At 49.2% G+C, this 13,483-nt stretch overlaps 1 protein-coding gene across 1 annotated transcript in view; it reads left to right on the plus strand.

Annotated features, from left to right (window-relative positions):
- Positions 1 to 13,483, plus strand: part of LOC125759292 (putative phospholipase B-like 2) — a 125,728-nt gene that overhangs the window by 80,128 nt on the left and 32,117 nt on the right. The window contains exon 6 of the mRNA XM_049417718.1: positions 12,563 to 12,654. Coding sequence (XP_049273675.1) covers positions 12,563 to 12,654 — 92 coding nt within the window. The remainder of the gene's footprint in view (positions 1 to 12,562; positions 12,655 to 13,483) is intronic.

A 13,483-nucleotide genomic window follows, 5' to 3' on the forward strand; every position in this document is an offset into this window, starting at 1 on the left:
ATCGCATACAGTCCTTTTTGTGAAGCTGCTCCAACGGAAGCGATAGATGACTGGCATTGCACGCGCCAGAAAATACAGCATTGTGCACGTTATGGACAACGGCTGCATCCTGCAAAGCACAAAAAGACTGCAAATAGTTAGTCACACGTGGCAGAGAGGATGAAGACGCACGCACATCACAAATACGTGCAAAGGGAAATAAAAACACAAGTCTAAATTACGGTATGCAAATAATTTCTACATTATCAAAGACGCATTTTGATCGACATAGCGCTACCGTTCAAGTGCTGCAGCAGCAGCTATCACACCGAGGCGCCGCAAATCACCGTGCTGCCAACGAGTCGGCGAGTTTTCTACGAGCGGCGTCGTACAGCTCGAGCAAGCTCGTCAGCCGCCGTTCCCACCAGCGAATCTCAAGCGTAAGAGCCAGCGAACGTGGGGCCGCCGCCACGAATGGCGCCGAGCTGCTTGCGAGCAAGCGACGTGGAAGCCGACGGTAATGGAAGCCAATTTCCACAAAGTTCCTGAGCGAGCAGTAGTACAACCCATCTTGACCGGCTCAGGTGACTCGGACGTGGAAGAATGGCTGTCGAAATACGAACGTGTCAGCGCCAGCAACTAATGAGACGACCAAATGAAGTTTGGTTACGTCCTGTTCTGCGCCGCACTGTGGTATACAACCAGGGGAGCTACATTCCCACTTGTTCCGTTTTTAAGACTTCCATTAAGGACGTCTTCGGTCGGCCATCAGTTCGCAAGCTTCGGGCGGAGCTGCAAATCCTCATTGCAGCACTTCAGTGCTACACTAAGGATGTGCTGAACCTCTGCAACTCCGTGAACTCCAGCATGACTGAAGAGGAAGATATCAAGCACATCCCGAAGGGCATTGAGGACGATACTTTTCATATGCTGCTCGCAAGGAATCCTGCCACAGTCGCTGCATTGGTCTCATTGTGTCCGAGCTTCGACGAGTTGCGTTGGCAGCACTCGATCGCACGCCAAGCCCTCACGACGACCGACACACTATCGACGTTACTGCTCGCCCTGCCGATCAGCAGCCGCTGCTATTCACCATCAAAGAATTTATCCTTGAAGAGGTAGCGCATCAGCTGTTACTACTACGTCTCACGAACGAGCCGGCGCAGGCTTTGGCCCCTGACCTTAAGCACGTCATTCGGACCCAAATTGCTGAGGCTCTACCATCTATGCCCCAACAACCACCAGTCACTGCGCCACTCACTTACGCTGCTATCACTGCTCGGCCCTCTCAGCAGTCTACGCCGTATGCCATACCTGCGATGCCGACCGCTGCCTCGCCGATGACCATAAATTCTGCGCTGCCACAATACGCGGGGCCCTCGCTTTCGTTTTTCCGCCGTCAAGATGTGCCGCGAATGCCGGAGAACAAGCCAATCTGCTTCGCCTGCGGCGTCGCTGGACACGTCGCTCGCCACTGCCGCCGTTGCCCACCTTCTTTCTTCGACACCGTGACCACACCTGATCCCTCGTCGTCACGCACACCACCTAGGTACGCCGCTGATAATCGACCATCCTTGTTCAATCGCCGATCACGATCTCCTCGACGACGGTCTCTGTCACCCATGAGTCGCCGCTCCGCTACAGAGGGAAGAAACTCATTGCTACAGATCCAGAGGCAAGCGCTGCATGCAGGTCGATCTGCCCAAGGCCTCCACGTGTTTCGCCGCAAAATGTTATTGACGTCGACGTTGAAGGAACCGCCACCGTAGCGCTTATTGACACAGGGCCACCGTTTCCGTCATCTCTGACACACTATGCCGCTAGATAAAGAAGTTGACGACGTCGCTATCAGGACTAATGTTCCGTACTGTCAGCTCACAGTGCATTGCGCCGCCAGCTGTATGCATTGTGCAAGTCATCATACAAGGTGCACTTTACATGATCGAGCTCTTCGTGCTTCCGTCCTGCTCCCACGACATTATTCTCGGATGCGACTTCCTGACGAGTCATAGCGTCATCATAAACTGTTCTAGTACAGAAGTAGCTCTTACGCCGCTGCAGACCTCTCTTTCGGCGGACCCTCCTCACAATGTTGTCGTAGCTGAGGACACATATCCCCCGAAAACGTGGACCCTTGTAGCACCGACCTGTACGACCATACTAGACGGAACAGAACTCTTTGGCCCGTCGGAAGTATTTCTCCGTCGTCGCGGCTTACGACTGCCCTTTGCAGTACGAGCGAATAAATTTGGAGCTACAATAATTCTCGTTGCCAACTGACAGACATCCGCCGTTCCCTTGCTTCATGAGGAATCTTTGGGGCACGTACAAGACGTCGACCTCTTGCGTTCCCTGAACTTCTCTGAAGACCAACCCTACCTTCAGCTTAACGCGATGACGTCATCTGTTTCCGACTCTTCAGCTCCAGATAATTTTCACCCTTGTACTGCCGGCGATCTACCGCCATCGCATCGCAGCGAATTCCTCGCTCTTCTGCAAGACTTCCGCTCTTCCTTCGATTGCGCCCAGCCAACCGTGGGCCGCACGACGAGCGTCACACACCACATCGTCACCGGTTCACACGCTCCCTTACGCTAACGACCCTATCGAGTTTCCGTGGCAGAACGGCAAATCATCAACGAACTAGTCGACGACATGCTAAAGCGCGCAGTAATTCAGCCGTCCCAGAGCCCCTCGTCCTCTCCTGTCGTACTTGTTCGCAAAAAGGATGGATAAAGGAGGTTCTGTGTCAACTATCGCCGCCTCAGTAAGATTACTCGAAAGGATGTGTACCCGTTGCCCCGCATCGATGATGCTCTAGATTGCTTACAAGGGGCAAAATATTTCTCGTCTTTAGATTTACGCTGCGGTTATTGGCAAGTACCGATGGCGTTTACCGATAGTGCGAAGACTGCTTTCGTCACTACTGATGGACTCTTTGAATTTGCCGTCATGCAGTTCGGATTGTGCTACTCCCCAGCGACTTTCGAACGGATGATGGACAACATCCTTCGCGGCTACAAGTGGAATACCTGCCTTTGCTACCTTGACGACATTGTAGTCTTTTCTAGGGATTTTCCTACTCGCCTTGTTCGCCTTCGTGAGGCATTGACGTGCCTCCCCTGAGCTGTTCTTGAACTTAATATTAAAAGGTGTCATTTTGCGGTGCGCCAGTTGACGATACTTGGTCACATCGTGTGCAAGGAAGGCGTTCTTCTGGACCCAGTGAAACTCCTGGCAATTTCCGAATACCCTTAGCCCGCTTGCATGAAGACACTTGGAAGTTTAATTGGGTTGTGTTCATATCTTCACCGATTTGCCCGCGACTTTTCTTCCATCACCGCCCCTCTTACCAACCTTCTGACGTCTAACGGCCTGTCTGCTTGGTCAAGAGAGTGCGACACATCTTTCGAAACGCTACGGCGCTTACTAGCATCGCCTCTAATACTTCGTCATTTTGACCCTGATGCGCGAACGGTAATCCAAACTGACGCCAGCGGCGTCGACCTTGGTGCAGTATTGGTTCAAAAGAAACTGGATTAAGAAGAATACGTCGTCGCTTATGCGAGTCGCACTCTCAACAAAGCCGAGCGCAATTATTCGGTCGCTGAGAAGGAATGCCGTGACATAATTTGAGCTTTGGCTAAGTTTCATCCGTACCTCTATGGCCGCCCTTATGGACGCTTCGGTCGTAGGGCGCTTCGCCTGCAAGAGTACTACATTCGTGTTGTGTACCGATCAGGCCGCAAGCACTCTGATGCTGATGCGCCCTCCCGCTCACCACTAGCGTCCGCCACGGCTTCTCCGTCAGCTTCCTTGTCGCCAATCGACGTCGCAAACATGTCATCGGAGGAACGCAAGGATGCATGGGTTTGCCACATGCTTGACATTCTGGCTGATCCATCAGCTTACCCCGCTTCAAGAACTCTTCGTCGCCAAGCGCGCCATTTCCCTATTCGAAATGGTCTCCTCTATCGGCGGAATTACGCGTCTGATGGCCGAAGGTGGCTGCTTGTTTTACCTCGCCACATGCGCGCGGAAATGTGCGCTGCTTTCCACACCGACCCGCAAAGGGCTCAAGCCGACGTTCTCAAGGCCTAGAACCGCCTGCGTCAGCGATACTATTGGCGCGGAATGTATCCATTTGTATGCAAGTATATCCGCACCTGTGCCGCCTGTCAGCGGCGAAAAGTTCCACCTCAACAACCGGCCGGTACACTTCAGCCTCTGCCGTGCCCGGTGCGTCCATTTGACGGCGTTGGTATTGATTTATACGGCCTGCTTCTCTCGACCACTTCTGGGAACGGCGCGTCCATTTGACTGCGTGGGTATTGATTCATACGGCCCGCTTCCCTCTACCATTTCTGGCAACAGATGAATCATCGTCGGCGTAGACCACCTCACGCGTTACGCAGAAATTGCAGCTTTGGCCACAGCAGCAGCCAGAAAAGTTGCGTTTTCAATCCTACGGAACTTCGTCCTGCGCCACGGTGCCCCGCGCGAACTTTTGAGCGACAGAGGACGTGTTTTCCTGTCCGAAGCTATAGAAGCATTGCTCGTTCACTGCAACACCGTTCACCGCATGACGACCGCATATCATCCAAAGCAATGGCCTAATCGGAAGATTTAATCGCACTCTCGGAGATATGCTGACGATGTACACCGCATCCGACCAGACCAACTGGGACACCGTCCTTCCTTTCGTGACATATACGTACAACACTGTTGCGCAACCGACCACAGGATTCTCACCGTTATTTCTTTTATACGGACGCGAGTCATTATGAATGCTGGACACCATGCTTCCTTACACACCTGACGCATGTGAGTACAGTCAAATTTCCGACGTGTCCAGGTACACAGAAGATTGCTCACAGTTAGCCCTTCACTTCCGACAGAATACAAATGTCGCCAGAAGCTTAGGCGCGAGGACAAACGACCTCTTGCTGCTATCAAGATAGGTGCCCTCGTCTGGCTTTGGGTTCCGCGGAACACTCCTGGAATTGCCTGCAAGTTACTGGCTCGATATCACGGCCCCTACCGCATTCTTGCTCTGACTTCTCCCGTCAATTACGAGGTGGAGCCCTTGCCACCATCTGACGACTTGCGCCATCGCGGCCCAGGAATCGTCTACGTGTCTGCATCAAGCCATATTGCGACCCCACTATCTTGTCGTTGCCTTAAGTCGCCAAGATGGTTCCGCAATTTCCAGGGGACCAATCTAGTGAAGAGAGGATGACGATGAAGCAGATGAGCAGTCAAGCAAGCAAGCCAGCAAGCAAGCCGCAGTGTCAGTAGTTGTAACATTTGGGACACGAGCTCGCGCTTGCCAGGATTTCGGCTGCTTTACGCCCGCCGCTGTCCGACGCCCCACTCTTGACGTCTCTCGACTTTCCCTGAAGACGCGTCAATAAACCACGACACAATATTTAAGTACACAAGCAATACAAGAACAACTAAAGGCATACATTGTAAAACACAGATGATAGGGGTACTAGAAAAGAATTGGCAGGGTTTGTGTTGAATTAACTGTGCTGAAGATTCAAAATCGTGGTATACTGAATATTGTGAAGCGCTACAATTATTTGGGAGTTTGAAAGCCGTCAATCTGTAATATATGGGCTTAAGGCGTCACTTCAGGTGGCCTAGAGTTCCATAAAAAATACTAGGTGACCTTTACTAGAGTGTACTAGAACAGGGGAGTGCCCGGAAAGAGCTTCGAAAAGTGAAGCCCAAACAGGGTCAATCCGCTTGCAGCGCTGCGATCGGTAGTCTGCAATGTGTCATAGTTTAAGAGATGGGCGCGGCTCCACCAAAATGGTGCAGGGGTAGAATGCCCGCTTCCCACTGAAAAGGCCCGGGTTCGAATCGCAGCTGCAGATGGTGGGTTTTTATTCTTAGTGTCACCTTTTGTAGCTGTATTGGTTTTCCTTTGTTTCTTAAAACTAGCTTAAGTTGATACGTGTTGGTTCAAAAAGTAACGCAAAATGTGAAGTAAAATAGAAGAAATTTGAGAGCGAGCGCAGTTATTTGCAGCGCCACCGCCCGGGATTGAACAAAAACGTGAAGTAGGGCGTCCGAGATTTTCGCGAAGACGAGAGTCAAAACAAGATTTCACATTTTACGTTACTTTTTGTAGCAATACGTAGCAACAGAAGCTAGTTTTAAGAAAGAAAGTAAAAAGCAACACAGCTATAAAAGGGGACACTAAGAATAAAAACCCACTACCTACAGCTGTCATTCAAACCCGGGCATTTTGAGTGTGAAGCGGGCATTCTACCCCTGCACCACTTTGCCGGAGCCGCGCGCAATTCTTAAACGACGACGCATTGCAGACTACCGATCGCAGCGCTGCAGGTGGATTGACCCTGTTTGGGCTTCACTTTCTGTACATTGGTGCTGCGGCCGTTCCGAGCACTCCCCTGTTCTAGTACACTCTACCTTTACACTGCAGGCATCAAGCGCCACCTACAGTGTTATTTTGTCTTGGTTTTCCTTGCCATAAAATAGTTTTTGTCGCAAGAGGATATATACTGTCACGGGGACGTGACGTCGACGAAGGCAGCAGTCGGCGTCTCCAAGATGAAAATCTTTATTTGGCCGAACTTGTGGCCGGGGAACGGAAAGTCAAACAACAGCAATACACACTGTACACTGATAGCGGCGAACAAAGCGTCAGCCGTCGAGTAAACTGCTCTGCCATAAGGCGCGTCGGCATTTATACATGCAGCATCGAACTTCGAGCCTTATCGCTGGTGGCCGTGTTAGTTCGAGAATAATCTCAACTGTTCGCGTTTGCGCGCTCAAGCCATAAGAAGATTCTAAGAAAATCTGGAAGGTTCCCAGACTTAAGGGCGCGGCTTGACTAAGGGGGCGGCTACGCGTGCAGCGGGCTAGTTGCATAAAAATGACAAAACGAAGCGCGCGTGGCAATATTGTGAAGGCCATCCCGACCAATAGGTTGTGTGCGCCGACATTCCGAGCATATTAAGCTGTAGGGGTATAAAGTCACCACTAGGCTATAGTGCCCCCCTGTGCACGCCAAGTCGACTTCCGTCTCTAAAACTGTGCATCCTACCCATTTGCTTTCGTGGCCTGGCATCCGTGTTCTTAACTGCGTAATTGGGGAAGTTGTTGAAATTGCCAGTTAAGCGCCGAAAAAAAGCAGGAAATCAGCATCAAGTGCAATGAACTAGTCTGCTAGTGAAGGTTTGCTCAATTAACTAAACCAAAACAGCTTTTGACACGGGGACTTGTTCGCAACGATACCACATGTTCCGCATGATGCCTGTGCGACAGATGCTTTTTTGCAAGCGTGGTCTTTGTTTTCCTCCACCTGTTGTTACAAGCGCGTTCATGCGATCACATAAGAAAGGAGAGTCAAGGGGAAGAATGATAGCAAAAGAATATATGTCCACAAACACACTGTACCGCTCTTTTGCCTTCAACATCGAATTGTATTTTCTGCATACCGGCCTCCAAATGCGTTCTAGCCCCAAAAGCAAGCGACTGTGAACGAAGCGGCCGCATTGAGTTAACAGCGGTGATGGGACATCCGCTTTGTATCTCTTTGTTCTGTTCGCGCTTCATTCTGCACAACGACGCCGCATGTGTTCGTATGAAACAGATGCAAGCTTTCAGCGCTGCTAATAGGAAAGCTGCAGTGTTGCTTCAGGACACGGGCTATAACACAAGTAGTAAACGTTCCCTCCGACTCTGCCGCAAACGACGTCAAAGCTAGTGCGAAAGAAATGGCGGTGCGCTTTGAACAACGAAAGTGATAAAGCGAAAGCGAAATACGCTTTGTTTTCTGTTGTTGTCATCATATCCTGAATGTAATGTGCTTGCCTGGAAAGCCTTTCTGTTTTTTTTTCGGCAATAGAAGAACAAGAAAGAGTAGGAAAGACAGTATGTCTCAAGGAAAAGTTTGCCGGTTTATCTTGTTTAAATGCTTTGATTTGAGATTGAAACGTTTTGTCGTGTCCGCCCCATCGCAGATGCACACTGATGGTATTTGGGCCGACATACGAGGGGGGACCCGAAAATAACGAAACTTTTATCAGAAATTTATTAATGAACCTTTTTACAAAATTCCTTCAGTCACCTTGAAAGTTCTCTCCATTAGATGCGATGCACTTGACAAGTCTTTTGTCCCACTGTTTGAAGCACGTCTGGCACTCTTCACCTTTTATGTCGTCCAGTACCCTCTGCGAAGCTGTTTCCTCCGCCTCCACATCATCATAATGCTTCTCTCTTCGCGTCTTTTTTTATTCTCGGGAATACGAAAAAATCTCATGGGGCTAGGTCTGGGGAATACGGACAGGACAGTGGTGATGGACGACAGACCATCACAGAGATGCCACATAGTGGGTCACTCGTCTCACGTGAAAATGTTCCCTTAAAATTCACTGGCAGCGGCTCTAACTCACGCCTGCCTTTGTTACAATATGCTAGATCGTGAAACCATGATCCTCGTTGATTAGATGACGGATTTTTTTAATGCTTTCTTCGTTTCGCGACGTTTCAGGGCGTTCAGAACAAGGTTGGTCTTCAACCCTCATCTCACCACGTTTAAAGCTCCCGAACCAGTCGAAAACTTTAGCGTGGCTCATATCGTCCTCCTGGAAAGCCTCTTGATGCATTTGGCAAGTCGCCGTTGCCGATTTTCAAAGCAGGAAACAAAATTTCACACTCATTATTTGTTCTTTTAACGTCGCCATAATGACTTCGCAGGCGGAACGCACGAACAGTCAGGGAAACACAGGACTATACGCTCAGACATTCCCCTACACACTGACGCCATCTACAGAGTCGTTTCGTGAAGGTCTCTACTAACCTCATCCAGCGGGTGAACTCTCGGTCCGTTTTGAGAGCGAAGCTGTTCTTAGTCGAGCCTTTCATGTCTGGGGTCGGCGTAGCGGTGATCACGTGGCCTCGCAGTGGGGTGAGAGTGAGGATCGGTAGGAAGGGGAGGGCTGCGCCGTGCTGCGAGAGGCGAGGGCGGAGGATGTCAAGGCTCGGAGGAGGGGTGAACCGTAGATCAACGTGCCAAGAGGGAGTGGGGGTGAGGCTCAGTGGAGTATAAAAGAGCGTGTCAATGTCAGTGTTCAGGAGTTGGCGCTCTCAGAATGGCGAATATTTCTCGTTCTCCCGATGAAGAAGCCGCCCGACGTGAGCGTCAGCGAGAGCTGGTGCGACAACGGGCAAGTCGTCGCCGAGCCCACCGCGATGTTCGCGCAAGGGAGGCCGAAGCTAGGCGCCAACGAAGGGAACACCTGAAAAACATAGAATATAAGTACGGTATAGCCGGGTGAAGGAGGGGCGCAGCTTCGCTGCTACGACAGTGTTCGCGAAGTGGAACTCGCTGAGGGGGGTGGGGGAGGTCACTTTCCTAACGTAATGATTTTATTGCTGTGCAATTCCTCATCTGTGTTCTTCTATGTTAAACTATGAGTGCTCCGTCAATTTTATCACCTGAATCGGCCAGTCTAGAATAATAAATGATGTGAAATAAATAAAATCAGGCGAAGAAGAAAATCTTATATGTAACACACCTGTTTATATGACCAGATTTTCTTACAGTTCATTTACCTCCAGTATTAGCAATTTCTTATCAAGCGTGTCGACGAGTGACGAATTCCAGTGATAGCGTTGAACTCAGAATGTAGCTTAGCATGATCCAATCATGACGAACATACAAAATGAAACTATATTAATTACTGTTGCAAAACGTGGCTACTGGTAATAAGAACAATCATGTCTGCCGTATGGTTTGTATTTTACATATCATAAAAGCCTTCTCGCTCTCATTTTCCAATATTTTCGGTGTCTGTGACTTATTACACACACTATTTCCTAAATACGTAGCGCACATAAAATAACGTGCCAGACTACCGCGCTTAAGAAACATGCCATTACGTCTCTAAGCTTACCTTTAGTGCTGACGTGACGAAGGAGTCTGCAGGTCTCGGAACGTAACGTAAGGACAAGAAGGACAATTTCGGCGAGTTTGCGCGAATTCATACTTTAACTTAAAGCAAAAAAAAGGGGGACAGAATAAACAAGACCAGACAGGATGAGCGCTCTAACTGTCCGGTATTAGTTCTTGTGCCCCGCTAATTTGCGCTTCATGTTATAATATGAATTTAGAGACTACCTCGGGCTTCTTGTTAATACAGGTTTTCTTCCCCTTCTCAAAGGTGAACATTTCTGCCGGTGCAAATGCGTTCCAACGAACGGTCTCATATGAATTATAGACAATTTTGTTGCATAGCATAAATTTCTGAGACAGCACTCCCGAAGTAACTCCGCGTAGAAGGCTATATCTGCTTTGCTGACGTTCCACCGCGCCACGGGCCTCCATCACAGAAGTTTCTAAAGCGCTACTTCTTCTATACCGCTGGATTGTGCACATGTATATGGTTTACATCGTTCTGGGTCTCCTCTTATTTATTTTTATCCTCCTAACTTTTCCATTGTGCAAGGTAGCCAAAAAGGACTACCTCTGACTATTCATGCTGCCTTTCTAACAGGCGTTTTCTTAGGTTCACAAAAATTTAATGTCAAATCTATATTGCCACGAGCATAAGGTTAACAAGACTAGCTTATGTTATGCTCGTGGCAATATAAATGTGGTGACCTTCTTATACCCTTCCATTTGCTAGATTTGCAGCCTGCACTCTAAAAATAGAGGGAGCGAGAAGGGAGCAACGGGCCGCGTTGCTCCTTAAGAGCAGCGACTTTCTCCTTTGGCGAAGCTGATAACCATATACACCCTTCGGGAGAGTTTGGTGATTTTTCATCTTGCCGCTCTCCGCTCCCCACCCCAGCGCCACCCACCTTTCGTGACGTATGCTCATTCTCCTTGCCGGCCGCGGCAACGCCGCGCGGAGCGTCGGCGACGACTGGCCATATTTACACCACCTCTCAACAAAGCGCGCGGGGCTTGTATGGGAGACCGGTGCTGGATAGGAGGCGCGCCAAAAGAAGGGCGCCTGGCGGTGACACGCGGCATAATCCAGCCGCTCGACCAGACAACCGACCGCCGTACGCCACGGCGAGAGCACGTGCATGCGCCGTTCCCGTGCTGGTCTTCGGTACTGGTCTTCGGCGCAAATCGATCATTCTGCGCTGTGGTTTTGGAAAAATAACTTTTCATGATGGCTACTTTCGCGGAGGAAATCTCTGCAAAGCCGACCCGCAACTGCACGAGGAGGTTGATCAAGCAACTCACCGTATTAGCTTGCTTAGCACGTAGGGTGTCACGCTGCTAACCTGGAGGGCACGGGCTAGATTCACGGCCACGGCGGCCACATTTGTATGGAGGCGAAATGCAAAGAACACCCGTGTACTTATACTTAGGTGCACGTTAAAGAACATCAGGTGGCCAAAATTCATCCTGAGTCGCCCACTGTGGCGTGCCTCATAATCTGGGTTTTGTTACGTAAGACCCCATAAACTATTGAGGTTCATCGGGCACTTTATTTCTAGGCAGACAAAGGCAAGCGAAAAGGATAAAAGAATCGACAACTGGGCTAGTTGATTGAAATGCATGGTTTGACCGATCTAAGCGCACACATGTACTAAGACGCACAAAGGGAAGACAACAAGACAAGCGCTTATTCGCAATTAAAAGATTTATTGAACGAGAAAGCGTATAAATACAACAAACAACTGATCGACGCATGCGCGACAAGGCAATTATGGTTAACTAGGCGATAAGCTGTTAGGAAATGCTATCAAGGAAAACAAACTCCTTATCATGCAAGAAAACTGAAGCTTGGCTGACACCCTGATCTCCTCTTTTTCTTATATGAAATGCTTCATTCATCTCTCGGGTTAGCTGATTGCTGCTTCGAAAAATTATTTCGGTGTCCTGTAAAACAGGATAGCAGCCACACTCCCTGCAATGTGCTGCAAGATGAGAAGCTCCTGAAGATTTAATCACTGACTTGTGCTCTCTTAGACTCTCTTGTGATCTTTTGTGCAATCAATTTGTTCACGCATCCGCAATGAACTTCCTCAATGTCATGTTAAACACAACAAAAATTTTTTAAACTGCGCGTTGGGAATTGTGTACATGATCCCGTTTAGCTGTGGGCAAGTATACATTGGCCAGTCGGGACGCTGCATCAATGTACGTCTTTTACTTACGTCACATCCGCGACAGAACTGACGTTAGTGAAGTCTTGGTGGACCCCGGCATAAAGTACTTTTGCGTTAAAATGTGTTACTCTATTTACGCATGCATCACTCCTGCGCTATGTCACATGTCAAGTACAAAATGCAGCTTGTAAGTCTGCGCCTGCCCTTGCCCCTTCATTTCGTGCAGGCAGCAAGATAATTATTCTGCCTCATCGGAGTATCACTGAAGTAACAACTCAATGTATTTAGAGGGACGTTTTCCTTTTTCTTCGCCTGCAGTTCTGGATCTACGACGAGGCGGTATATGTTCGTGCATGTCGACTTGTCATTCACTGCGAATGCGGAACCATTCAGCGAAATGATCTGGAAATGACGTGACGTTAAATAAATTTCCTTCGTGCAATGCAGATTTTATATGATATTCGTGCCCTTATTACAGAACACATCATCCCGGGGCACACGATCACCATGTCGTCCTACGCTGGAAAGCTGGTCTCGTGGGACAACTTCTACCTCACCTCGGCAGGACTGGTGAGCTGATTTTGAACTCGTGCGAAACCACTTAACAGGAAATGGGAAATACGTGTTCGATATAGTATACGTACATGCACAAAACTTGTCCTACATAGAAGACAGACAGGTCCTATACAGTGCCTGATGAATCTCTGATGGAGACCTTCTCCTATTGGCTGCGAGAACGAGCAGAGTCGCCGCCTGGCGGCTACTGGCTGAAGCGCGCCTAGTGTCGATTGCTCTCTGCGTCGTCTGCTAGCCACGTCGTGTTTGCATGTGCGCGTACGTCATGCAAGTTCTCAAAGGGCGGTTTGTTCTGCTATGTTAGCGCGAGTTTAACTGCTCGTACGTATACCTAACATGGTGTACAGAAGCAAATAGGCTTGCTCGGCTGCATGCGCATTGTATAATAGGATCAGTGAGTGCGGCTTTCTAGAAGGCTGTGTGTTGGTGTCGTACCCTTCCTTCGCCAGAATCATTTCAGTGTTGGTGCCGCTTTCTGGTTCAAGAACGTCGTAAAATGCGCTTGGCATAGTCCCAAACATAAGGAGCATTAAATAGTGTGTGAATGCCGCGTTTTAGCGACTCGGTGGTAAACAAAAGTGAGGCTCATGCACTTTCGCGTTGTTGTTAGGTGTATCACTGCGGCACTGTAGTTCACGATGAGCTTTAGTTGTGCTTAAGATGTCCTTTTATTGTACGGTCGTGGTCCCACTACAGCGAAATATTTCTATCAAGTGAAGTCTGACACTTCGGTACTCAAACGGTCCCCTTAAAAAAAGTCAATGGAATGACACGGCAGTGATAAAACGGAGTTCCCGTGCGCAGTTTTAACTGTGGGCGAAAT

Source organism: Rhipicephalus sanguineus, chromosome 1 (assembly GCF_013339695.2).
Source record: "Rhipicephalus sanguineus isolate Rsan-2018 chromosome 1, BIME_Rsan_1.4, whole genome shotgun sequence".
Lineage (NCBI taxonomy): Eukaryota > Metazoa > Arthropoda > Arachnida > Ixodida > Ixodidae > Rhipicephalus > Rhipicephalus sanguineus.